This window comes from Thamnophis sirtalis, unplaced genomic scaffold (assembly GCF_051295495.1).
Source record: "Thamnophis sirtalis isolate CommonGarterSnake01/CBP01778 unplaced genomic scaffold, rThaSir2_p1.2 scaffold_1, whole genome shotgun sequence".
In the NCBI taxonomy this organism is placed as follows: domain Eukaryota; kingdom Metazoa; phylum Chordata; class Lepidosauria; order Squamata; family Natricidae; genus Thamnophis; species Thamnophis sirtalis.
This window is the reverse complement of record NW_028261381.1, coordinates 161,093,173-161,121,116: the sequence shown is the minus strand read 5'-3', so window position 1 is coordinate 161,121,116 and position 27,944 is coordinate 161,093,173. Positions and strand designations below refer to the sequence as shown.

Genomic DNA, 27,944 nt, shown 5'->3' with positions numbered 1-27,944 from the left:
CTGGCTGGGGAATTCTGGGAATTGAAGTCCATTTTAAGTTGCCATGGTTGAGGAACACTGATCTAAGCTGTTAAAAAGGACAGGGAACTTATTCAGTGTAACGTTTTTAGGATCTCTGCTAGAATTAGTTCTGCCCAAGACTAATAGTCATAAATCCAAGTTCCATCCTGGATTTGTCTCCTAGGTTCCCTCAGGACTTCGGGGCCAGGCTCAGGTAAAAGTGTGGGGCAACCATCACTTGGCTGAGGAGGGCTACATCTTCCACAACTATACTACCGTGACTATTGATAGCAAAGGCGCTTCAGTCTTCATTCAGACAGATAAGTCGGTGTACAGGCCAAAGCAGAAAGGTGAGAGCATTGCACGGGAGCATTGATTGAGTCAGCAGGAGCCTGATGTTTTGTGCTGGGGTGATTTTGATTCTCCCTGATTATGTTTTTCTTTTCTTTTTTAGTGCTGATCAATCTGTTTACCGTGAACCCAGATTTGCAACCAATCAACGAGAAGGTAAGGATTTCCTTAAGCTTGGGAGTTAAGAATCCGTATTTCATAGATGTAGGCTAGATCAGTGCATCTGGTTGGAGAATTCTAGGAGTTGACTGGACAATTCTGGGAATTGAAGTCTGCATATCTTATGAGATTGAGAAACACTGGTCTAGATTCATTTCATTTGAGAAGGATCTTGGCTGACAGCCAGTGGGGAAAATCAGTCTTTACTTAAGACTTGAGAGACTGCTCTTGAAGTAGAGAATAATACAGGTAGACCTCAGGTAACAATTACCCTATTTAGTGACCATTTGAAGTTACGATGGTGCTGAAAAAGTAACTTTGTGACCCATCCTTGCATTTATGACTATAACAGCATCTCCGCCATCATTCAATCAACATTGGGTTGCTTTGCAACCATGGCGTATTTACAGTGGTTGTAGTGTCCCATGCTTCACAACTGGCTTCTAAGAATAGAATAGAACAGAACAGAATAGAATCATTTATTGGCCAAGAGTGATTAGACACACAAGGAATTTGTCTTTGGTGCATGTGCTCTCAGTGTACATAAAAAGAAAAGATAGCAATAGCAGTAGACTTATATACCGCTTCATAGGCCTTTCAGGCCTCTCTAAGCGGTTTACAGAGAGTCAGCATATTGCCCCCAACAATCTGGGTCCTCATTTTACCCACCTCGGAAGGATGGAAGGCTGAGTCAACCCTGAGCCGGTGAGATTTGAACCGCTGACCTGCTGATCTAGCAGTAGCCTGCAGTGCTGCATTTAACCACTGAGCCACCTCAGTGGTTAAAAGATACATTCATCAAGAATCATAAGGTTCAGCGCTTAATGATAGTCACAAATAAGCAATCAAATCATACTAGAAAACAATCAATATAAATCATAAGGATACAAGCAACAAAGTTACAGTCATAAGTGGGAGGAGATGGCTGATAGGAACGATGAGAAGATTAATAGTAATAGTAATGCAGACTTTGTAAATAGTTTGACAGTATTGAGGGAAATATTTGTTTAGCAGAGTGATGGCGTTTGGGGAAAAACTGTTCGTATGTTTATAGTCAGTGCTAAAACCTAAAATTGAGGGCATGCAGTCTTGCTTAACAACCTGCAGTGATTTGCTTAACAACTGCAGCTGAAGTGATGATATAAATACATCAGAGTCATGAAATGTGTCACTTAAGGAATTGTGTCACTTAGCAATGGAGTTGCTGTCTCTAGTTTTGCTTGTTAAAGAGGGAGTCTCATGTGTGTGCCAGATAAAATAAAACAATTTATTTAGGAAAGACATGTTGGCTCTTTCCCATAAGAAAGATATTTTTTTTCTAATTTTGGAAAATGAAAGGAAAGAATCCAAGGAATTGAGGTGACCTCTATAAAGAGGAGAGATATTTTTGTGTGTGAGCACCTTACTTATGGAATTATTTCATCAGAACGGCTTGACTGGTGCCTACATTAGCTTCATTGCATTGCTTTGCATTGCATTGCATTTCAATAAATTAAACAAACAAACAAATTTCCATGCCAGGTGAAGACTTCTTCATTTTCCCAGCTTTTTTATCCTGGTTCTAATTGTACTTTAATAATGCATAGATTTTGAGTTACCTATTTGCAGCTGCCTAGTTTATGTAGTGTTTTTATTTTACATTTTGCTGTGTATCCTTTTACTTAAATTGTATTTTTTGGCAGCATTTTAGTAGGAACTGTCCATATAGCTTTGGCTGTTGAATAGTTTTTAAAAACCAAAATAATTAAATAAGCTCGCGTTTAGTGCCACAGTGCCTAGTGGAATAAAGCTATTTAATTCTCTCTTTGTTTTCTTTCAGATTGAAGCTTATGTGCTGGTGAGTATCTCTCAAGACCCAAACTATTAGAGTATTTTCTTCAGGGGTGTCGACAGAGGCATTGATAAAATCAAGACGGAAGGACACCCCCCCTTCCCCCTTTTTAAAGTATTGTATGTGCAATGCCCATAAAAAAGGGATGAGATCTTGATCACAAAATGCCATGTTGACTTTTTTGACCTTTATGGGTGCCCTGATTTCTGCCCTCTACACACAGACACACGCACGATACTTTCAAAATTCTATAAAAGTTGTGCTTGAGGAATTAATTTTCCCGCTAAAAAGTTAATGAACACAACGACCCAATTACCTTCACTATCATTTTCAAGGAATTGCTTGGCACAGGCCTGTGATGGTGAAACGTTTGGGCTCGGCGTGTCAGAAACTTGGAAAATGCCTAATTTGATTCTGCTAACATGGGATCCCCTGAACTTAAGAGAAACAATTCTCTATCTTCTCCCCCACCCCCACCCCCACCTTATCTAAGCTACCCTGAGCAGCGACAGTTGGCAGCAGCGTTGAGATTTGGCCTGAAGTAGATCATGGAGGCCTGGTCATTTACTTCAGCCCTAGCCTCACCAACTGCCATTCAAAAAGGCCACCTCACACCATTCCACGAAGTGTGCGGTTTACCGTTGGATAGTGTTCTCTTTCTGTTGAGAGGCCCCTACGGCCTACCTGAGGCTGCTCCAGGTCCCATGAGGACTTTGTCTCTAAAGTAGCTTGGAGAAGGCTTTTCCGTGGCCTCTGTAGCCTCTGAAAATTGAATGAAAGCATGCCCCATTCTCATGTGATTTTTTCCAGAGAGTCCAGAGTCCTCACAAGAGCACTTGCTCTCTCTCTCTCACACACAACTTCCAGAACATCCAGAGGCTGCACAAGAACAGACCTCATTCTTACGTAGCCTCCACATCTCCAATTCTTACGTTGCCTTCACAACACAAAATCACCAGACTATGGGCATGCTTTCAAGGATAGTTTAATGTTCTGAACTGCTCAGAGTCACCTTGTGGCAAGATGGGTGGCAAGCAAATTTAATAAATAAGTAAAATAGTTGTTGTTGGGTGCCTTCAGAAGTTGTGGATGTTCGATCAGTGGAGGTTTTTAAGAAGAGACTGGACAGCCATTTGTCTGAAATGCTGTAGGGTCTCCTGCTTGAGGCAGGGGTTTGACTAGAAGATCTCGGAGGTCCCTTCCAACTATGTTGTTATGTTATTCTGCTGCCATGTCACCAAAACATTGTCATAGGTTCACCTTCACTTCATTCAGTTAAAGAAAGAAACATGGCATATCTGATGAGTTTCTGTTTATATATAATAAGATATTAGAGTCAAGTAAATATAAACCTGGTTTGCATGTTAACATTGTGTGCCAAAATTTCCTTAATTATAATTCATCTAAAAAAGTGTTAGTTGTCTCTATTCATCTATGCTGTGCCATGGCTTATAAATGTTAGTGACTGGGCCCACTTAGCCCACTAAGCAAAAATTGTGATGTATTTTTATTATTTATTTATTATTACCGTGTTTCCCTGAAAATAAGGCAGGGTCTTATTTTCTTTTGACTCCCGAAATAAGCGCTTGGCCTTATTTTCGGGGAGGTCTTATTATTTTTGAAGTGCAGGAGGCAGCGAGCGTGGTCACTTCATGGCTGCTGCTGTGTTACAATATTTTTGGGAAGGCTTATTTTCAGGAGAGGGCTTATTGTAGCGCATGCGCTCAAAAGTCCAATTGGGCTTATTATATGGGAGGTCTTATTTTTGGGCAAAGGGTAGACTTTGATGCCACCAATCTCATTGAGCCAATGTGTGAAATTATACATATTCCGGTTCTGGGGAATTGTTTTTACATTTTCAAATGGTGTAGTAAAAAGATATTTAGATATTGGTAACAAAGACCAATATAAGAAATGCATCTCTTTTCATAGGATCCCCGAGGGTCTCGGATGGTAGAATGGAAAAACCTCAAGCCAATTTGTTGTGGTGAGTTTTAGACTGTCACAACTGAGCATCCCACTGCCCAGAGCTTCAAAGAGAAAGGGTGAGAGGCAAATTGATTAAAGAAATAAGGATGAATCCTTTGGCTCTTCTATTTTCTGGTTGTGATCCCTTAAGGAAATTGGGCCACCAATGTAGCTCATCTCCTCTGATCTTCCTTTTCTTTGGCAGGCATCCTGAACATGAGCTTCCCTTTGTCTGATCAACCAGTGTTCGGAGAATGGTTTATATTTGTAGAAATGCAAGAATACACATATAACAAATCATTTGAAGTTCAAAAATATGGTGAGTGAATAGCAGAGCTGCTAGAACTTGTTTTAAAAACACACTATTTTTGAGATGTCATAATCATGTTTGAATGAGTCCAGAGATTAGGTGTTTCAGTGGAGTAGGATCAAAACCATCAAAAAGGCAGCTGGGGCCATGCAGTTGAAGCCCCCCGTATAGATGTTCCTATATAAACAGTTTCTGAAAAAAGTTGTTGAGTTGGTGGTGCTCAGATTACTATTATTGCACTTACTATGGTTGTCAGTAATATGTATATTCATTCATATTCAGACTTAGTATGGTGGACAAATAAGGAATAATTAAAGCCATCCAAACAATTAAAAAGTTAAATGGCTACTCAAATCTTTGTTGAAAAGTCAAATGATTATTCCAGATCTGGACACCCTAAATATTAATGGACATCACCATCCTGACCTGTGATGGCAATGTACATCATCAGTTATTCTTATTAATATTCTTATTAATATCTTTATTACTTAGATTCTGCTTAGGCGGGAAACCCTCTTCTTAAAAACTTCCAGTGTTGGAGCATTCACAACTTCTGGAGAAAGTTGTTCCACTAATTAATTGTTCTAACTGTTAGGAAATTTCTCCCTGGTTCCAAGTTGCTTCTCTCCTACCCATTTGATATCCTCTAGACTTTTATAAACTTCCATGTTAGAAAGGCTTGCTTTGGAAATCAACAGTTTTGGAAAAGTGCTACAAATAACCTCAGGAAGGTGTACCAGATTTTAAAATCCATTTATTTTTTGCATAAACCATTAGTAATATCTGATTGCTTTTTATTAGTTGTGTAAACTTGTCTCGATATCTAGTTATTCCATTCCATTCTATGCTTCTTTTATCGTTTCCAAATGGAGATTATAACATCCACTTTCCTCTGTATTTTTTTCCATATCTTTTCCAACCTTATTTCGTTCAAAAGTCTATTTCTGAAACTAATTTAGCTCCTCAGTGTGCAGCCTTGCACACTTGAAATAGCTTAGAATCTGAAATCAGAATTTCAGAACCCCAGACAATAGGAGAACCATTTAAACCTTGCTTTTTAAGAAAGGCCTAAAAGGGGATTTATGATGATTTAGAACCTTAATGTAAGCTTGAATCTTCTGTCTCAGTGGCCTTGTTTTTATAGTAACTTTTGTTACGTTTTATTTTGTACCATATAAGATTTTAGAATTTCAATCCTTCAATATTTTAAAAGAACATGTGCATATCTTTTGAAGTAGCTCTGCTGAATTGAAACAGCTAATAAAGGAAGGAAAGAAGGAAAGAGGGAAGGGAAAGGAAAGGAGGAAATTCTTTCAGTCACACCAACATGTAAATATGCCATACTATATGAAGTGTCATGAATTGTCCAAGCCCTGCTTGAGGAACATGAGGAGTGCAAACTTAGTATCAGAATTATTATAAATAAATAATTTCAGCAAGCTGGAAATACAGGTAGTCCTCAACTTACAGCCACTATTGAGCCCAAAATTTCTGTTGTTAAATGAGACATATGTTAAGAGATCTTTGCCTCATTTTATGACATTTCTTGCCACAATTGTTACACGAATCATTGCAGTTGATGAGTTAGTAACCTGGTTTTTAAGTGAATCTGGCATCCCCATTGACTTTGCTTGTCAGAAGGTTGCAAAAGGTAATCACATGACCTTGGGACACAGCAGTGATCATAAAAAGGAACCAGTTACCGAGCATCTGAATTTTGATCACATAGTCATGAGGATGCTGCAAAGGTTGTAACTGTGGAAAATGGTCATTTGTCACATTTTTCAGTGTTGTACCTTTGAATGCTCAGTAAATGAACTGTTGTAAGTTGAGGACTACCTGTTATATCCTGAACACTTCATCCCCTTACTAAAATTAAAATCAGTCAGGAAATGAAGGATCTTTCAAAGTAACACATTTTATTAAAATGCAGAAGCTTTCATGAATTACACCTTGCTTTCTTTGTTCCATAGAGTGGCTACTACATTCATTCTGATTGTTGGCTCATGTTGATTAATGCGACTCTCCTCCCACACTGTTTATTACTGAATGAAGGCTCATTTTTCATGAGTGACCAGTTGTTTAGTCCAAGACCTTTTCAGGTTATGTTTGGTGGATTTCACAAGAACTTGATTGGAGGGAGAGAAAGTTCGCTTACACACAGCCAATTTCCCATCATTAGAGCTTTGCCTTTTGATTGGGTGTTCTGGGAACTTTTTCTTTATTTAAATTTTTAATCAAATATTTAAATTTAATTCAGTCTTGAAATCTGAAGAAGCTTGAAGGTCCGTGGTCTAGAAGTGTTTTCAAACTTCGCAACTTTAAGATGTGTATTTCAGCTCCCAGAATTCTCCAACCAGCATGGGGAGCTCACATACATATACTTTAAAGTTGCCAAGTTTGAAAAACACCAGCCTAATGTATCAGTCAAAACAGGGAGAATACTTCCATTAGGCTGAGCACTTTATTTCACATCATTTGAAGCTTTTTGAGGGAAAAAATAGTTGTATTTAACATCATTTTAAAAAGTAAACCAGCACACCATTTGAAATTATTCCATGGGAATTTGGCAGCAATAAGCCTCCTAAACATATGACGTTTTCAGTCTTACTTCCCCCACCAAAATAAAAAATCAAATTGTTACGCCAACTGAAAAAAATCAGGCTTGATCCATTTTTGGGTGGGAGGGCAAGGCATTGTAATTAGCTGCTATGAAAAATAAGTGATCCAGCCAGAAGTTATAAACAGTTGAAAAAAAAGTTACCCTTTAGCTGGATTACTGTCATGTTACAGCTCAATTATTTCTTGTAGTTGTGAAACATGTTAAAAACAAGACAATTCAAAAAGATTAAAACAGGAATGGAAGAGTTGGACTTTGTGAATAGAGGATTCCTTTAATGTGTGATTCCTTTAATGAACCATTACATTTTGTGGATTTTTTTTAATGAATCATTTTTGGAATTCTATTTCCAGCTATGCTATGGGATAGTATCAAACTGGATTACCCAAATAGATAGCTGATTGCTAGGGATATATTTAGTTTACTGTGTAGACACTGGTTAGGTTTTCCCCTTTGGGGGGTAAGATGTCCAGAAGTTCCATGTCTATTATAGATCTCTTTATATTATAGATCTCTTATGGATCTCTCCACTCTTTTTTCAGTCCTCATTACACATTTCTCAGTTCAACTGCTTTCTTACTTTTAGGTTAAGATTTCCTGATAGCCTTACTCATGTCACTTCTTATCACAATCAGATTTCCACATTGTTCTTGCTCACTTTTCCCTCCTCTTTTTAGTTTTACCCAGGTTTGAGCTGCGTATTGATCCACCACGATATATTCGGGACTTTGGGTTTTGTGAAAAGGGAACCGTCCACGCCAGGTAGGAACGATCGGTTCCTTCTGCTCACTTGAGTAGCTTCCTGCTGTTTTTGTTGACATCCCTGTGATTCTTCTGAACTGTATAGTTTGAACAGGTTTTTGTGGAATGGGCGATCATGGATAATCATTGTGTCACTGAACTTGAGATAGAGAACTTTCAAGAGCCCTCTTCCCACAGACGCAATGTGTTGGGGTCACGTGGGCTGTACTGAAGCCAGCAACAGTTGTAGGTAATGACAGAAATAAGTTAGAGCAGCCCTTTTCTGACACATTCTTGTTTCTACCCTTAGGATTTTTTTCTGGGTGTCCTTCTCAGCATTGGATGGACTGCCTTTAATCTTTTATTTCTTCTTCTAACAGTACTGCTGAGTTTGATTCAAAGGGTGGCATGGAACAAATGTTGTTTGCTGTCAAAACTCAACTGCTAGGCAAATTGGGTACACGATTCCCAGTTGTGGCTCCCTTTAATTTCTGCAAGGAGGGTTGGGGAGCTTTGCTCTGAATGCGAAGGTTTTCAGCCTTTTCTGGGCACCTTTAATGAAAAGGTATCTTGGCAACAGGCCTGGAGACTTTCTGGAGGAACATAGCAAGGTACAGGAGTTGGCTAAAATCAGTGACTCAGAGTATCTGACATGGTCTTAGAAAGCTTTGCATGCATGCAATTAAGCTTGGAAATAAAATAGCTAAAAATAATAATTGTTGAGCTTCTGTTCCAGGTACACATTTGGGAAGCCAGTGACAGGGAAGCTGACCATCAACATGACAGTAAATGGAGTGGGGTACTACAGACACGAATCAGGGCATCCTGTCCTTAAAACCACTGAAGTGAGTAAGGGGATTACGGTAAATAACAAGGGGGGGGGTACATTTTGGTGACTGCGAAATAATATTTAACAGTTTTAAAGAATATTACAACTCCAGTGGATCACATGGTTATATAACATGGGTGAAGCCAGGCCACATCCATGGATTAGACCAGTGGTAGTCAACCTGGTCCCTACCGCCCACTAGTGGGTGTTCCAGCCTTCATGGTGGGCGGTAGGGGTTTTGTCCGATACTGAAGCACTTTCCTTTTTTAAAATTTAATTGACTTTTTAAAAAAAAAATCATAGCATTATTTAAAAATTTTCATTAGGTTTTCATAAAATCACCATTACTGTGGAACAGTAGAGCAGCGCATATTCATTTCAGAAATGTGTTTCTAAGAGCTAAACTACTGGTCTCTGCAATGCTACCCTACTTCTGGTTCTCTTCACCACTGGGAATTCTGGGATGTCCACGAGGAGGGGTGAAAAATTCAAGATGGCAGATGCTCCATTTTAAAATGGGTTGGGGTTTCAATTATGAGGTCACAGGCGCTTCTTGACTTTCTGGACACTCCCCACCTTTCACAGATGTCCTTCCTAGCATCTATTATTCACACCTCAATTGCTAGTTTATTCATCAACATGCTTATTTAAAGTGAAATAAACTATGGTTTTTCTGGCATTAGTGTTCAGTTGGGATTTAGTTTAAGTTATCCAGAGATAAGGACAACTGAGCCAAATGCCAGAACCTAAGTACATTTGTTCTTGACCCTGGCAGCATTTTCACTGTCCTCCAAAGAAAATAGGAGGTCTTGGTTTCCCTGATTTGAGTTGTTGGCATCTGGAAGAAATGATGCCCCTTCTATTCGCTGTAGTTACTGTATTTTTTGGAGTATAAGACACACTGGAGTATAAGACGTACCAAGATTTTGAATGGGCAAATTAAAAAAAAAGTTTTTGCACTCTGCAGACCTCCCCAAAAAGGCCCGTTTTTCACAAAAATGGGCCTGGTTTTTTTTTCCGAAGGGCATGAATAGCCTTTAGAAGCCTTATAGAGTGCTCCTGGGGATTGGGGAGGGGGGCAAAATTGAGCAAACAACTGCCCATTTTTTTGCTCATTTCTGCCTTCCCCAGCCCCCAAGGAGCACTTTGGAAGTCTTCTAAAGGCTATGCCTTCACCATTTTGGTGAAGGGGCAGGGTTTCAGGAGGCCAAAAATGCTGTATTCATTGTATAAATGCACCCAGACTTTCAGCCTCTTTTTTGAGGCGAAAAAGGTGCGTCTTATACTCCAAAAAATACAGTATATTTCCCCTGCCACTACCACAAGCACATATAGCCTCTTTAATTGTTTACTTTTTCATATTATTTCCTGGCAGATTGATGGTTCTGCGGATTTTGACATATGTGTAAAAGACATGATGCCTTCAGACATCCCTGAGCATTTCAGAGGCACTGTGAACATTTGGGCCACAGTAACAAGCACCGATGGGAGCAGGCAGGTCACCTTCGATGACTCTACCCCTGTCCAGAAGCAGCTTATTGACATAAAATATTCTAGAGATACCCGGAAGCAGTTCAAATCTGGTTTGCCATATAAGGGGAAGGTGAGTAGGATATTGCAACGGGAAGATTGTAGCATCATAGAGTAGACTTTTCATTAAGAGGACAGAGGAAGTACTGGTTTAGGGACATAAGACTACCTGGTTTTGGTTAAAAGAATGGAATATTCTGATGCAAGATGACAAATTGTTGCTCGCTCTAGGATCATTCTCTCTTCCTGATTATAACTGACTATGTTCCATCAAGTTGGTATTGACTTTTACTGACCACAGATTGACCTTCAACATGATTTGTGCCCAGATTGTCCCTTAAGGGGTCCCAATGGCGCATCCATCACCACTGTGGTTCACAACTTCTTCCTCTCTTTCCTTTCACCCTTCTCAGCATTTGTGGATTTCTCAAGGGAACCTTCCTACTTGCCACATTCTAGAGGTGCCCTATTAAATATTTACTGAGGACGCATCCTCACAACGGAGCCTTTATTTGTCACTAGACCACTAAAGAAGTAGGCTGAAATTGGGCCAAGTATGAATTTTGTGTTTTCCATCCTATGCTGGTAGAAAAGTGGTCTTCAAACTTTCTGGCTTTGAGGACCAGTGTGGGGGAGAGATAGTTCCATGTGAGCGTCAGGTGAGCACGCGCGCGCGCGCTCGCACACACACACACACACACAGCTAATTTGAGCAAGCGGCAAGCATATACGCCTGCTGCTCACACAAATGGAGCTGTGTGCATGCACTTGGTAATCTGCTGCAGGTGCAAGTGGAACTGCGCGCGCATACATGCTCCTCCCCTCCCCCCTCTTTCATGGCCTGGTTCTGAATGGGCTGCAGCCCAGTAGTGGGCCACAACCCGGGGATTGGGAATCCCTGCAGTAAAAGATCTTCTACGAAGGTTTTGTAGCTCATGTAGAAGAGGAGCCTCAGAGACTAGAGACTTGTTGGGCCCCAGTTGGCTACCACAGGACCATTTCCTGACAACCAGGCTTTTCCATGGCCAGCAGGAATGGATACCTCATCTGCACAGCCTGTTCTTCCTCCTCCTCTTCTTTTTATATTATGGGAATACTGTCTCTTGGAAAACCCAAATGCAGGTCTTCCATGAGGTTGATATTGCCGGTGGGAAAAAGCAAATTATGAACTCCATAGGATTTGTCTAGCAGCCCCATCACTTTTCATTATGCACAAGTGTGCTACCCTGATTCCCCCCTCCTGACCCAATCTCTTGAGTTTTCAAGATAACCTAGGAGATGTTACCCATTGTCCTTGCAGGCAAGGTGGGATGGGGACTGATGCCTCTTGATTCACGTGATGTTGAAGAAGGAGGCTTGCAGTCCTCCTCTACAACTGGACTTAAAGCAGCAAGCTGGACAATGGTTCCAGGGGATTAAAATTGCTTAACCTCTAGGGCTTAACAGAGAGCAACCCGCACTATAATTCACTAGACCTTTGGCCACCTTTCCCCCGCCAGCTTTGTGAATGCCCTGAGGGGATGGACATTCCTGTCCTGAATGTGTTAGGAACTGCAATGGCTTACCATCCCTTCCACATGCTCAGGCCAGTTATTTCCCCATGTCTGCCTTTTTAGCAGCAGCCCACTCTATGTTTGATGGCTTATTTTCCTGCTAGTAGATGATACTGTCTAGAGGAGGAAGGTCAGCAGGGATTCTTCCCATCTCTACCTATGTTAACTTGTCTCCTGATTCTTCAGGTTGAAGTCACTTATCCTGATGGGAGTCCAGCGGATGGAGTGACTGTCCGGGTAAAAGCGGAACTCACTCCAAAGGACAACATTTACACAAGCGAGTTAGTGTCCAGAAGCGGTGTGGTGGAATTTGAAATCCCCTCCATCCCCCCTGCTGTCCAGTACGTCTGGCTGGAGGTGGGTGAAAGCCCTTGATAGGATTAGTGGGCTGGAATTGCCATTAATCTCATCAAAGGCACACTTTGTCAATGGGGCCAATGGGTTGAGAACATGGGGGCAACTTTCTTTAAGAACATTAATTGGGGGATTTCTTAATCCTTAAGCCTCTTAATTTCCTTGTGAATGTGTGATTTCTGGGGGGATTTTTGAACTGAATGGGAATGGGAAGGAACCCACAGAACACGGGGGAAGCTACAGTGAAAGGAGGGTGTCTGCTCTGTATTCAGGGGTGGTATCTTCAGATAAATGGAGAATGGGATAAATGGTAAGAAAGTGTGTTTTCTACCTGAGTTCCAGGGAACCACGATCTGTGAACAGAAGCAACATCAGATCACATTAAGCTCTTTTCCATAGTTGGGTTCAAAATGGGGACAAATGTTCAAAATGATCAGATGGATTAATACTTTTCATTCCAGGCAGGAAAACAAAATCTGTTCAAAGAAGCATTTGATTATTTTGAGGCTCTCCAAAGATTCCCGCTTATTGAAATCATATTCTGTCCATTAATTAGACAGAAAATAATGGAGAAAAAAGGATATTGATCTAGGGTGCAGAGAGGAAGAGAAAGAAATTATAGAAATCTTTCCTATTGTTTTCACTGGGTATCAGTCTCAGTCCAGATCTGGCAAGGTTGCCTCCTGTTCTGTTAACCACAGCGCAGAGTCGAATCTAGGGGAAGATTAGATCGGCCTGGTCAAACTCTGCAAGTTGTGTTGGGAGTTCAGAAGTTGCCCTTGAAAGTAACTTTCTACTTTCCACCTTTCTCAAGACCAAAGTCACAGCCCTTGATGGGAAGCCTGTTGGAGATCAGTATCTACCCAACTACCTATCGATCAGCAGCTGGTATTCACCTAGCAAGTGCCACGTCCAGCTTCAGATGCCAGACAGGCCTTTTCTGGTAAGATGCAAGGCAACTGTCGGCATCTTGTTTTCAGAGTTTTCAAGATGCATCTGATGGGTTGCTCTGAGTCTTTGCCTGCTGTTCTCAGTCCAGTACACTTGGAATGACTAATATCCCTGTTGAGGAAGCTGGGCTGCAGCCAACATGCCTGCTTTGGCTGGGTGTTCCACTTTGGCTGGCTTTCGGAATTGATCTTGCTCCAGGGAAACACTCAATAGCCAGAATTCCTTGGCTGCCTTTTCTTAACAATGAGACTGCTCTGTATCTTCGCATCCTGAGCTGTGCTCTGTTTTGCTTTCCCCTGAGTATGGAGTGGATTTGGAAGATATGCCAGGTTCCAAAAGACCTAAGGAAAATGTGGTCTATTGTTTCAGAAGGCATTTCCGTCAGCAGTGATGCTGGAATTCAGTCTTTGTTCCATACCACCCTTTGAATCAAAGCCCCCTTCCTCAAATCCATGTCCTCCAGATATGTCAAACTACACCACCCATCATAGCAATAACACTTAGACTTATATACCACTTCACAGTTCTTTACAGCCTCTCTTAAGAGGTTTAGTCAGCTTATTGCCCCCAACAATCTGGGTCCTCATTTTACCCACCTTGGAAGGATGGAAGGCTGAGTCAACCTTGAGCTGGTCAGGCCAACCAGATCAGCTTTTCTTTCAGAAAAGTCACTTGGGTAGGAAGGGGAAGAGGGTGTTAGCAAACCTTTATATGGCTGCAGTTGCCCCCTTTCTCTTTCCAGGTGGGAGAGGAGGCATGTGTTGCTGTGAAGTCCACTTGCCCGTGTAATTTCACACTCCACTACGAAGTTGTATCACGGGGGAACATTGTTCTTTCAGGACTGCTGCCTCGAAACAAGACTCGGGAGGGGAACAAAAGAACCGCCACCGGTGCATCTTCTGGTAAGAACGTCTACGTTACTTAACTTCTCAGCCATGACTGTGTGTTTGAGGCAGGGTTATAAAGGGGTAGCTTTCTGCCTTGAGTGGCCAGTCAGTAGCTCCTCTGGGTGGAATGAACAATCAGCTCATCCTGCCTCCTGAAAACTCATGGTTTTAATCAATATATGTGTATTTTCCACCCTATTTCTTGTTTAGATTTTACCAGCTCTTCTGCTCCAGAACTGAATACCTGCATGACTTCTGTCTGTTTCTCAGTCACTCCAAACATGGCTCCCCTGGGCCGTCTTCTTGCATACTACGTGCGGGAGAATGGAGAAGGGGTTGCAGATAATCTGCAGTTTGCCGTCAAGCCTTTCTTTGAGAATCAGGTATCCAGTATAGAATGGCTAGTCGTGCACCTGGGTTGTTTGGCAAAGGATCCTGGGTGATGGTGGTTCTTCCCTTTCTTCTCTTCCTCCTCCTCTTAATGTTCAATGCCAGGTTTCGGTGGCATTTTCAGCAAATGAGACCAGACCGGGTGACTCCGTATCTGTTACAGTGCGAGCTGCAAAAGGAAGTTGTGTTTGTTTGGCCACAGTGGACAAAAGCATTTACCTCTTCAAGCCGGGCTTCCAGCTGACAGCTGATCAGGTGAACAGCATCCTCTTGGGAGTGGGAATGCTTTGGTACTATCAAACTACTGAGTCCAAGAGGGAAGTGAGGACATTTTAGAAAGAATGTAAACATAACTCCAGTATTGTTGTTGTTGTTAGTCATGAAGTTGTGTCCGATGCATCGTGACCCCATTCACAACATTCCTCCAGGCTTCCTGTACTCTACCATCCCCCGGAGTCCATTTAAGCTCACGCCGACTGCTTCAGTGACTCCATCCAGCCACCTTATTCTCTGTTGTCCCTTTTGCCCCCAGTCGTTCCCAACATTAGGCTATTTTCCAGTGAATCCTTCCTTCTCATTAGGTGGCCAGAGTATTTGAGCTCCAGTATAAGGGTGGGCAAACATAGGATAGCCTGAAGCCTTACTTCAATTTTTTGGAGGATCTAAGGCCATAGTAGCTTGGACATATCATTTCATCTGGGCAGGAGTGATAATTGTTTTCCTAGATATTTTAGGAGCATTTGGAAAGCTTTTTATAAGCATTAAGAAGTTGGCAGGAAACTGTTATTTCAGTTCTCAGATTGGGTCAGAAGCTGCTTATAGGGAGCAGAAAAGGGCTTCAAGTTGCCCATAGCTTTAATAGATTGGACCAAGGTAAATAAATGTTTTCTTATGCAGGCAGCCAATGCCTCTCTGAAAGCTACAGTACAAGCAAAATCATGGATAGACACGCACCATTATTCCTTACAAAACCATATTCGTTGCTTTAAAATTATGATCATTGCCGCCTTTTATGCCAGTGTAGATTAATTACCTGTTGTGTGAAGAAACATTTGTTATGATCTCTTTTAAAACTCTGATTACTTAAGATACACTGAAAGACTGTACCATACATACTATAATTTGAAGACCTTGCAGTTATTTTTCACACATCAGAGTTGGATTTTGTTGATCACTTCTGGAAAGCAGAACCTTTCAGTATTCCAGCAAGATACTTATTAGTCCCTGACATGCTCATGGACAAATCTTATGTTAACTCATTGTGCAGATCTTCCAGGAACTTGCAGATTATGATGTATCTGATGCTTTTGGAACTTCAAAAGAAGAAGGGCACTTCTGGTGGCCAGGCTCAACACTACACAAGCGTCGGCGTCGTTCTTCTATCTTTCCCTGGCACTGGGACGTTGCCAAAGATGCCCGCTGTGCATTCACGGTGAGGTCTTCCTTTCTTGCATAAGTGTGGCATCTGCGTGGGGCCTTTTGTGGTAGTTGTAAAATTGCCAGCAGACAGAGAGCATAGTCAAAGCAGGACAACTTAACAGATAACAGATTCAATCCACTTTAGCACACTGCATGGAGCAAACTCAATCTTGTCTTGCTTTTCCTACCATAGGAACTCACCAATCTATAACAATCCCTTTCTCTGGAATTACCATTTTTTAATTCAGTGACATTTAATGGGTGATGATGCAGACGTTATATAATAAATTGCATATCATATTTTTGCACCATCATAAATGATGCAAAAATAAATTTTTTCACACCCACACTGTACTAATCTGGAGTAACAAATTTACAAAATGTCACATTAAGAGCTTACATGACTTTAATTAAATATTCACTGTTTGGGAGCTTATTGTTTATCTGTTGATCTTGGCTGTATGATTTGTGATTAATTATCCCCTTAATTGTTTAACTTAAATTGCTCAAGCATTACTTTCTCTTTCCAAGAAAAGGAGCTTTCTTTTCTGGTTTTCTCCCATTCTTTTGTCTGTTTTCAATAGAGGGTGTTATTTAGCAAATAAAAAGAATGAAACATCTAATTAAAGTTGTTTCTCAACATTTCTGTTACTCTTAAACATAAATTAACACTGCATAGTTTTGGAAGGCTCTCTAAGGGAAATTACAATAATGGGAAATTCAGCACTAACTTAGCATAGAATAAGAGGTAAACAATTCAGTACTTCTTAACTTCTTATTATGGTGAGTGAACTATAGAAGGTTCTCAGGCAGAACACTGGATGGTGTAGTGCTATAAGGAATGCTATTTTAATCAGTGTAATTATGAGGAAACAATTCTCAGTACTAAAGAATTCTAGGGTAGAAATAACATCTTGCCTGCACTGGATCTTGCAACCTTAAAGAAACAGAAATATTCCAATTATAGGGAATATTTATATAACAGAAAAATGTTGCCTTTTAGGTGGTTAGGGTAGGTTTTTCAATAAACGATATCTTTGGGCCAGGTCTCATATAGTAATTAGTGCTAGGGAGTTCCTGATACTCTGGCAGGAAGCACAGTGGAGTTAAAATAGTGCAAAGAAAATAGAATCAGTTAGATTTCATATGAGAATTTGACAACCTTAGAAAAGAGCTGGAGCCTTTTTGAAGAACATTGCTGATACATTCAGGTGTGTTTTTTTTGAGGGGCAGGGATAGGGCACCCAGAACTCGGCAACCATTCTTTGCATCGGTTGCTAGTTCTTTTCATGCTTAGAAGCCATTCCACAGGCTGTATCCTTCCACAATTGAAAACTCAAATATGTTCCGAAAATGCCTCCAGTCAAGTTCCATCAACTTTGTATCCTTATTATGGAGAAACTTTCCCCTCCCCTGTTCTGAGAATTCTGAATTTGTGGCTGTTGGGAAGGCTTTCCTTTGGTGAGGAAGGAGGTGGCGTGAGAGGTTAATTTCTCAGTACATCTTGTGCTCAGATTCTTTGAGAAGGAGGCCTTGGCATTCAGAGCAAAATGCTGCTCTCCGCTTTCTCTAAACAGGCCACTTTCCCCAAAGAGGTTCTGTCAACTGAGATAGCATAGGTGAAAATGTTATTGGCTCCTACGTGCTTGGCAGAAGGGACACAGCCTCTTCTGTTCCCAGTGTGAAATGATTTCATTTTGATCAGGGGAAAAGAGAAAAACGACTATTAACAAACAAGTCAGATCTTTTTAAACAAGGTGGGGGAGGGAGAGAGAGAGAAATAGAGAGAGAATTTTTAGTCAAAAATAAACTGGCGGCCTTTGAGAGAGCCATAGGAGAAGCATTCCTTCTAAAGAAGGAAGACTGGCTTGTCTGCTTTTGGAGGAAAAAGAAAACCGATTCCCCAGTAAGGATGAGTTTTTCTATTCTCTTCCTTTTAGTAACCAGTTTTTACCCAAGGAAGTATTCAAAGGAAGTGAATTCCTATCAGACAAAAATATTGGCTGGGGTAAAAATGTTGTATATCAGAACTGCAAATGTCAGGATGATTGCTAGATAGAATTGTGTTAGTAAGATGTCTCCCTGCTTCCATCTAATGATTACCAGGATTTTTGCAGACCAAGTATGCCACTCTTAGAGAAGTACATCTCCTAACCAAACCTAACTCATAACCAAAATAGGATAATATCTCAGGGTGGTTTGGAGATTTCTTTTCAGGCTCAGAATTAATACAAAAATCCCTAATGAAAAGAAGACCTATTTAATGTTTGGGAAGCTACTATATCATAAATTATATGCTATTGGTGGGGAGGGCAGCATTTTTCTGTTGGCAACTCAGGATACGTAGCTTGGCCTGAAATGCCATTTGTAATCTGGTTTAAGGAATGCAGTCTCAGCTGAGGAGGGTCTGCAGTCTGTCCAGAAGAAGGAAAATTTCCCACTTGTCTCCTGGAAATGGAGGAGATTCTCACAATCCATTTTATTTTATTTTTGCTTGCCATTCCCTGGAAATTCCACTTAGACAATCTGAAAACTCTGAAGCCAATTTTTCTCAAAGCACCTGATCTCTCTGGGGAAGAGCAGATGGGGAGATCACTGCAGTGTCTAAATATTTGCCCCGTAACGGCCATTTGTGCTGGCCAGTTTGACACAATTTCCCTGTGTTTTAATGATCTTTCCTTCCATGGATATTTGGAGGTGCGGGGTTGGGGAATTGCTCTTTAATGGGACAGACTGAATCAGTTTTTAACAGACATGGCCTTTTTGTTGTTGTTTCCTGTTGCCTAGGAAACCGGTTTGGTTGTAATGACTGATCTCGTCAGCTTAAACCATAGACAGCATAGCAGTCTGTATACCGAGGAGGTTGTGCCTGCCTTCCAACCTCACACCGGGATGTTGGTGGCTTCTACACCTTCCAAAGCTCAGCCCAGGTAGAACAAATGCTCCTTTTGTTGATCATCTGTTTGTCCCAAAGACGTGTTGTGCCGCCTTCCAACTTGGGGTTGTTGTGTGGAAGATGGCCTTGCTTGGCTCTGTGGAATAACGATTTAGGAGCCAGTTTGGCCTATCTGCTACTTGGATGAGCCAAAGTTGATTGCCAATGGGAAGTAACAAACAGCTACAATCCCAACGACGTAACCCAAGTGGCATTGTTGTTCTGGGCATGGTGGCAGACACCTGCTCTTTTGCTCAGCAGGCAGTAAGGGTTGATAAGAAGAGGCCAGATGGCACTCGTGATGGAATCAATGTGTATGCATGCATGTGTGGTAGCTGATAATGGAGCTCTGTTTTGGCCCCTTTGACTGGGAATGGAAATGTTTAATCACACAGCTTTGTGTTCCATGGGAGATCTGGAGGCGTTTGTTTCTTGCTTCCTGCCAACTGGTTGTGGGAGTCTGAGACTGGCATGAGAAGCAAGGAATGAGGTGCTTGCTAGGTTAGGGCTTCCTTTAGCTGGCCTCTCCTGGGAAGGCACCTCCATTTATTCTAATAAATTGTTCTTTGTTGGAAAGAATTCTCTATGCAATGATAAAAAGTCTCTACATCGTCAATAACATTGATAAATGAAGTAAAACAGAAACAATACATAGCATAGTATAGTGATATTATAAGAACAAACATAAAACAAACACTTAGAGTCAAAGCCACAGATGCCTGGTAGAAAAGGAAATATTACGAACTGGTGCCAGGAAGACATTAATACAGGTTTCTCTGGAAAGAACAATCCTATGTTAGGCCCATAACTCTTCTATATGGCCACTTGGCCAACTGGATTGGGAGGAATACTGTATGTATGTATGTATGTATGTATGTATGTATGTATGTATGTATGTATGTATGACTTTCTTGTTTTTTTCCTTGAAAACATTTCACTTCTCATCCAAGAAACTTCTCCAGTTCAGTCCTGAAATAAATCAATAAACTCCAGTTGTCTTTTGGAAGTGCACCTGTGGGACAACCATGACCTGGATATTTGAGAATCTCCATAGACATCTAGCCTCCAGATGCTGAGAAATTTAAATACTAGCATGAGTATGACAATTGATTGGTAAGCCCTGAAACTGATCAAGGGCCTAAATCAAATGATTGTATTGTCATGAGACGTAGGGTTTGATGGAGCTTCTGCTTTTGAAGGGGAATATTGCTCAGTTCTTTCAGCATGCACAAATCTATTGCCTTCCACAGAGCAGACAAGAAGAAAAGAACATTCTTCCCAGAGACTTGGCTCTGGCAGTGCTTCAATGTCAGGTAATTTCTCCTCAATGTGGAGCCATTTTCTATCGTCTGTAGGGACCTGTCCTGTCTTGTGAATGAGGCACAATTTTGTTTTTCTGTCTGTGAGGAACATAGCAATAGCACATACTTATATACCACTTCACAGTGCTTTATAGCCTTCCCTAAGCAGTTTGCAGAGTCAGCATATTGCCCCTAAAAATCTGGGTCCTCATTTTACCGACCTTGGAAGGATGGAAGGCTGAATCAACCTTCAGCTGGTCAGGATCGAACTCGTGGAGTTGAGCAGAGTCAGCATGCAGTACCGCATTCTAACTACTGCGCCACCACCATGGAGATATTGAGATTTGTTAGATGAGAAAAAAAATAGGAAAGATTCCTTTGGACTGGGAATAAGGGTTAGAAATATAAATGTGCCTCTTTATATTTAAAGTAATGCATGATGGAGAGGAATTAAAAACATATAATAATTGTACAAATCTGTTGATAATGTCAAAGGCTTGTAATCTAAAAACATGGGTGATGACGAATAGCTTGATGAAACCAATAGGAAGATGCTGTAAAATTAGTAAATACTAGTTTCCATAGAGTTTCCATAGAGTGTCACAGGGAATATTATTTCTTTTATTATTTTGATATTTGTAGGTATAGAATATCTCTTCCAAGGACTTTATGGCTGCTCTACCAAGTATTAATCTGTGGTATATTTCTTGACTGCGTGTTCCTTTACTGATCCTAAAAAGTAGAAGCTATTCACTATCTCTATGTTCATTTAATTTATAAGACTAGTTGTTCAACTGGTTGTGTATAATGTGGACTTCCTTGAATTTAATTTTAGTCTCATTTTTACACCGTGCTCCTACTTTTATTACTAAATCTTTTGTATTTTTAGCATCAGAGCAGTGTCATCAGCATAACACAGTGATATTTTTTCCCTCCTGTTTTAAAACATTTCTCATCTTTTTCCAATTCAGTTTCCATTCATATATATTTAGCATACATATTGAATACATCAAAGGAACGCATACAGCCTTGTTGCCCTCTTTACCATTTTGGAGTCGATCAGCTTCACTATGTTTGGCCCATACTGTGGCATGATCTATATATAAGTTTCACATGAGGGTAATGAGATATTCTAGGATTCCCATTTTTGTGAGCACATTTCCACAGCTGGACATGATTGAAAGAGAAAGCAAAAAGCTTCTATGGGTATCAGAGATTGCCTCTTAGAAAGTCTTGGGCCTTGTTAGAGGAGCCAAATAGCTGTGTCTATGTTTGCATTCAGACGCCTGCTTTGGCAGAGAATGAATGCCATGTGGTATGCAAAAATTCTTGTTACTGGTTAAAATCCTAGTTGAGAGAATAGTGCCATGGCTAATGGTTTCATTAAGTGGTTTGGAGTGCAACTAGAAACTACTTTTATCTGACAAGGATCTGTCTTTGCCAAATCATCTTCGTGGGAAAGTATAGCCAATTTTCTTCCTCTCTATCCTCTTTTTGTTGTCATGTGATCAATAGAGGTCATTCTTTTGTAATTTAAGCCTTTTTTTTTAATTCACTGACTTACATTTAAAGCATAGTAAGACAAGGAACAGCACAGCAGATATAATGATACACATCTAATGTTCATTTTCTTTACCTGGGGAATATTCTGATGATTCCTTCAGCTAGCAAAGATAATTCTACGTCTAAAAATCACCTGGAAGGATCTTGATTTGGTTAGTACACTGCAACTTTTTTTAAACCTTTCTTCTATCTATAAAAGGGACACGGTTGACTCAGTAGCTAAGACGCTAAGCTTGTCAGTTAGAAGGGTCGGCAGTTTGGCAATTCGAATCCCTAGTGCCGCGTAATGGAGTGAGCTCCCGTTACTTGTCCCAGCTTCTGCCAACCTAGCAGTTCGAAAGTATGTAAAAATGCAAGTAGGAAAATAGGAACCACCTTTGGTGGGAAGGTAACAGCGTTCTGTGTGCCTTCGGCATTTAGTCATGGTGGCAACATGACTACGGAGATGTCTTCAGACAGCGCTGGCTCTTTGGCTTTGAAACGGAGACGAGCACCGCCCCCTAGAGTTGGGAACAACTAGCACATATGTGGGAGGGGAACCTTTACCTTTACCTATCTATTAAAATTCTTTTGTCTTTGCAGGACTGCTGGCAGTCATATTGTTGTTGCCGTTTTGCAAATAACTATCTGGTGCTACATGGATACTGGCTTTTCATTTAGCACTTATCTTGCTCTTAAATGCTTGCCAGATTTGGAAATCTACTACCATAGAAAAAGACATTAATTTGTTAGAAGTACACCTTGCATACACAAGACCCCAGGTTTAACATATTTTAAAGGATCTAATTTTTTTCTGACATCATGGGTCAGAGTGGATGATAAACCATGATTTGGTAGCTAAGATACCATAGCTTGAGCTGTGGTAACGCAGTGGTTAGAATGCAGTACTGCAAGCTACTTCTGCTAACTCCCGGCTGACTGCAATTTGGCAGTTTGAATCTCACCAGGTTCAAGGTTGATTCTGCCTTCCATCCTTCCAAGGTGGATAAAACAAGGATCCAGATTGTTGGGGGCAATAAGATGACTCTGTAAACCGCTTAGAGAGTCTGTAAAGCACTACAAAGTGATATATAAGTCTAAATGCTATTGCTATTACACATTGTATGAAGCCTTTAACCATGGTTTATAAATTATAGTGACTGGGTTCATGCAAGACTGCGATGTAGTATTTATAGATGTTGGAGAAGGACTCAGAAAACCTGATTCAAGAACATGTTCAACTATAGAACCTCATTGGTTGACTGGAGCAATCACTGAGCCTCACCAGACAAGGAAACATTCTAGTTAAATGCTGGGATTCTCCTTTGCATGATGTGATATTCACAGCAAGTTATAGCTTGCTTGTTGTAAAAAGGAAAGGAAACTTGGTATCCAGATAATCCTGAATATGGGTAGATGACAAGCATCTTTTTCTATCTGCCATTGCTATCTTTGAAAAAAAGGAGAAAACATCATTTTCCCTTGGCTATGATTTTGGGATGGACCTGGAACAAATGAACAGGGGAAGAGAGTGAAAGGATAAATAAGGAGAGTGCAAGATACAAAAAGTCTCCCATGTATGGCTGCTGCCAAAGTATAGAATGTTGCCTGGATATGGGAAATTTGCAGAGAATATCCTGCACACCACAATTGACTCTGCAAGGAATATATGCAGGCTTGCATATGTGTAGAAGTCGCACCATGACTCCTAGTGGAGCCTTGTGGTGGCAATGTGGCAGTGGTGGGATTCAAGTAATTTAACAACCGGTTCTCTGCCCTAATAATTTCGTCCAAAAACCAGTTCACCAAACTGCTCAGAAAGTTAACAACCGGTTCTCCCGAAATGGTGTGAACTGGCTGAATCCCACCACTGCAATGTGGCTAAAGGAGAGTTGGGACAATGTAACAACAAGCTGTCCACACATGACTTGCAGATTCCCTCGTTGTTTCATGCAGCATAGGAAGCGGCACATGTGGACAACATCCTGTGCTAGATCTGTTTGAAATACTTTATTTTTCAAAGTATAAGACGCACCTTTCCCCCCCCCCCCAAAACAGAAGGGGAAAATCTGGGTGCGTCTTGTATACTGAATACAGCATTTTTGGTCTACCAAAACCCCACCCCCTTTGCAAAAATGGATGTGCAGAGGGTTTGAGAGGCTTGCAAAGTGCTTCTGGGGGCTGGGGAGGGCAAAAATGAGCAAAATATGGGCTATTTTTGCTCGTTTCCCTCCCCCCTCGGCCCGCAGAAGCACTCTACAAGCCTCCCAAAGCCTCTGCATGCCCCCCTTTTTTGCAAAAAAGTACCTTTTTTGCTCGCCCACCCCCCCCAGTCCCTAGGAGCACTCTACAAGCCTCCCAAAGCTCTGCATGTGCTTTTTTTTTTTTGAAAACATGAGGCGTGCAGAGGGTTTGGGAGGCCTGCAGAGTGCAAAAACTTTTTTTTTTATTTACCTCTTCAAAAATCATGGTGTGTCTTATACTCTGGTATGTCTTATAGTCGGAAAAATACGGTACATAGAGAGAAAGGTTAAATGGAGCGTGGCACGACAAAACCGCGGTCCACTAAAGCGCGCCCGATTAAAGCGCGTCGCTGACATCATCAGCAGCGCGACAACAGCGACCGCGGAGAAAAAAGGACGCTTTAAAAAGCGCTTTGAAAGCAAGCCGATTCACGTTAAGGTAAGGGTTAGGGTTAGGGTTAGGTTAAGGGTTAGGTTTAGGGTTAGGTTAAGCATTAGGGTTAGGTTTAGGGTTAGGTTAAGGGTTAGCGTTAGGTTAAGGGTTAGGTTTAGGGTTAGGTTTAGGGTTAGGGTTAGGGTTAGGGTTAGGTTTCAGGGGGTTAGGTTTAGGTTTAGGGGTTAATTTTAGCTTTAGCGCTCACAGCGTGCTTTTTTCGTCGCGCTGTGATGACGTCAGGTACACGGTTTCGTCGAGCGCGCTTTGGTCGACCGCGGTTTTGTGGTGGAACCAAACAGAGGGCACATTTGGCTTAATGTCAGATTTACACAGAGCTTACTATCTCCATCCAACTTTTCAGTAGGATAATGAAAGGAAAGGTGCCATGCTTATTGTGCTCAGAATATTTGATTCATTTCTTTTGAAAGCCTTTGATGTATCTTCCTCTGGTGCCGGTTCCCAATGACTCTTCTTTTCTCCTCCCTTTCCCATTTTTAAAAGCAGTGATGCTTCAGGAGAAGCCCAGCTACGCGTTGACGTTCCAGACTCCATCACCACATGGGTGATGGAGGCTGTTGGGCTCTCTGAGAGAGGGCTAGGCTTGGCGAGACAGACTGAACTCAAGACCTTCAAGCCGTTCTTCATTGAGTTCACCCTGCCGTACCACATAATCCGCGGGGAGCAGGCAAAGATTCCTCTGACAGTCCATAACTACTTACCAATGTGTTTGGAGGTGAGATTACTGATTGACTGATTTAAAAGACTTATAAACCTTCAGGCATCTTATATGCTAAACTCTGCCTGGATCACACCAACAATAATAAAAAAAACAATAAAAACCAGCATGTAAAAAAAACTCCAAATGCCTTCAACCAATAGTCCCCAGGACATAAACATCACAATCACTGGGCTCCAACCTCATCCTATCCCAGTGATTTGGGGGTGGTAGTGGTGTACCTGTTCCAGTGACGTGCGGTGAAGCTTCTGGCTGGTGAGGCAAAAAGAAAGAAAGCGCCCCCCCACCCACAGCAGGCTGGAGTGAGAGCCACGGTCTCCCAGCCAGCAGCCCCAGGAGGAAACGGCGAAGAGGGGTGGGGGTGCTCCAAGAAGCCCCCTCCCCTTTTGGCACTCCGCAAGGCCTGCCGGAGCTCTGGGAAAAAGCAGTGGGAGCGGAATGCTGTCATCTATTGCCGGAAAGTCCGGCGAGGGAAGCGGGGCTCGTGGAGACTCGCTCGCAGCCGGCTTCTCTGGAGCGGAGGGGGGGGCGATAGAAGCGGAGCGGATCCTTTTGCCGCTGCGATCTGCTCCGCTTCTATCGCGCCCCCCCACTCCGCTCCAGCCGGCTTCTCTGGAGCGGAGGAGGGGGCGATAGAAGCGGAGCGGATCCTCTTGCCGCTGCGATCTGCTCCGCTTCTATCGCCCCCCCCTCCGAGTTCTCTGGCCTCCTCCTATACTTAAACACTATGTACACTCCAAATCACTGTGAGTTGAAGTCTGGTAGCAACTAGCTTGCCTTAATTATTTTAGAAAAAATCTTTAAAATTCCTTCCTTTTCCTGAGGAGACTGGTGAGGCCTCGCCTCCCCTGCCTCTAGTGAGTGCACGTCCCTGACCTGTTCCTAAGGCCTTCTGGAAGATTAGAAGGGTTGAAGTCTACCAGAACTCATGGGTGGTGTTGCACAGGCAGGCACTGCTACTTGCCAGGCCCTGCCGGATAACATTCTTTAAGAGAAAGGACTGGAGCACAGCCACTCCATCTGACCTTATAGAATGGGCAGATATTCTCTGGAGAGACTGTCACACAGATAATCTGGCCCCATGCCAGCACCTTGAATTGTACCTGAAAGGAAACGGCCAGTGCTGCTCCCCCAGCAGTGGTACAACATGAACAAGCTAAGGGGTGCCGGAATCTGCACGCACCATTTTGTATTCTGGACCAGTTGTGATTTCATCATGGTCTTCAAGTCATCCCCATGTAGATTGCATAGCAGTAATTCAGTTGTGAAGTCGCCAAACGCTAAGTGACTGAGCTACGTTTCCCAGCCCAGGAATGTGTGCAAATGACCTTGAACCTCCCAAATTGTGTACCAGCTCTGCTAGGAAAAAGCTATTCCATCAAGAGAGGAGGGGGGGGAATCTAAACCTACTCCATCCAGAGTGTCACAGCTTCCAGGTGGCATCAACTTCCCAAATCAGGATGTAGATGTACTGTATAACTGGGCATCATTGACACACTGATGACACTGTACCCATTCTGCCAAATAATCTCGCCTAGTTGTTTAATGTAGAAGTTAAAGAGCGACCCAAGCCGCTTTACAAGAAGGACTTATGTTTCGACCTCTTTCCCTGTGACTAATACTGACCTCAACTGGTCATGGGGGAAGGAGGAGAACATTGCCCTCTGTCCCAATCCCCAAACCTGGCCCAGAAGGATACCATTGCTCAATATGTTTTTTATGTTTTCTGGGGAATCCATGCAGACAGCTATAAATCCATGATTGAGGAACTACAGTGGCTGTTTCCCATAATATCCTAAACCAAAGCAACCCATCCCGTTACATTACTATATGCCATAATAAGTGTTGCTTGGGTCAGACTCTGAATATATAGATAGTATCCAGTAAGTGAAGAACCTGCTAACTGTTAGATAGCTCAGATGTTAAAAAAAAACAAGAGTAAATCATTTTAAAAAACCAGAAAAATTTCAAATGACATATTTTAATAATACAATTTACCATTAGTAAGACAACCTTAAGAATAACACAGTGCACACAAGCCACTTTACTTAGAAGAAAAAATATATTACCAGGGATAGTAATTCAATCTTTTCTATCACTGACCTCTTCCCTACAATTCAAGGCACTAAAAGATAATCTTAGCTGGTGCTAAACTTATGTGATCTGCTATTACTACTCCAACATTCTTTAGTGTGTCCCTGATGACTAGCTGGACAGATCCATCGTAATCATTGTTCATTCCTTACAATCACACAGGTTTATGTGAAAATCTCAGTCGCCAAAGGCATCAAGTTTGTGGGACATCCTGGAAAACAACACTTGACAAGGAAAAAATGCGTAGCCCCTGGCAAAGCCAAGCCCACATCTATTGTGCTATCTTTTGGTGAACTGGGGCAGAACAACATTACAGGTAGCACATTTGGTATTCCTTTCAAAAAAATTAAAAGATGTTACAAATGGTTGCCTCCACTTGATGGATTTTGCCTATCTACAAAAGATATAGATTCTATATTATGGACTATCTTTAGACCCTACATCTATAGACATATAGACATCTATAGAATCTATATTCTCCATAGAGAAAACTCTAGACATTTTAAAATAAAAGGGAGAAACATCTTATCCACAATCTGCTTCAGGGAAAGAGTGTTACATTGGTCCTGAATGTAATCACTTTTTAGTACATTCTCAGCTGAAGGGATAGAAACCTTTTGTGCAAAAATCCACAACCTATTTTTGCCAATAGCATATCAAGAATTTTAGGTCCTCTCACAAATAACTGCCTTGCAGGAAACTGCCTGCAAAACCTCTTCACAGTGTTTTCTACCGTCTCGATGTCCCCTTTGTCATTGTTTTTT

General features: G+C 41.6%; 1 protein-coding gene across 1 annotated transcript in view; it reads left to right on the top strand.

The window, feature by feature from the left end:
* CPAMD8 (C3 and PZP like alpha-2-macroglobulin domain containing 8) overlaps positions 1-27,944 on the top strand; it is a 64,979-nt gene that overhangs the window by 8,381 nt on the left and 28,654 nt on the right. Inside the window, exons 4-21 of the mRNA XM_087701768.1 lie at positions 185-350; positions 455-507; positions 2,330-2,347; positions 4,274-4,328; positions 4,515-4,628; positions 7,917-8,001; positions 8,717-8,825; positions 10,185-10,412; positions 12,079-12,249; positions 13,061-13,189; positions 13,940-14,099; positions 14,295-14,467; positions 14,580-14,729; positions 15,742-15,906; positions 18,681-18,823; positions 20,079-20,141; positions 24,855-25,083; positions 27,343-27,496. Coding sequence (XP_087557894.1) covers positions 185-350; positions 455-507; positions 2,330-2,347; positions 4,274-4,328; positions 4,515-4,628; positions 7,917-8,001; positions 8,717-8,825; positions 10,185-10,412; positions 12,079-12,249; positions 13,061-13,189; positions 13,940-14,099; positions 14,295-14,467; positions 14,580-14,729; positions 15,742-15,906; positions 18,681-18,823; positions 20,079-20,141; positions 24,855-25,083; positions 27,343-27,496 — 2,365 coding nt within the window. The remainder of the gene's footprint in view (positions 1-184; positions 351-454; positions 508-2,329; positions 2,348-4,273; positions 4,329-4,514; positions 4,629-7,916; positions 8,002-8,716; positions 8,826-10,184; positions 10,413-12,078; positions 12,250-13,060; positions 13,190-13,939; positions 14,100-14,294; positions 14,468-14,579; positions 14,730-15,741; positions 15,907-18,680; positions 18,824-20,078; positions 20,142-24,854; positions 25,084-27,342; positions 27,497-27,944) is intronic.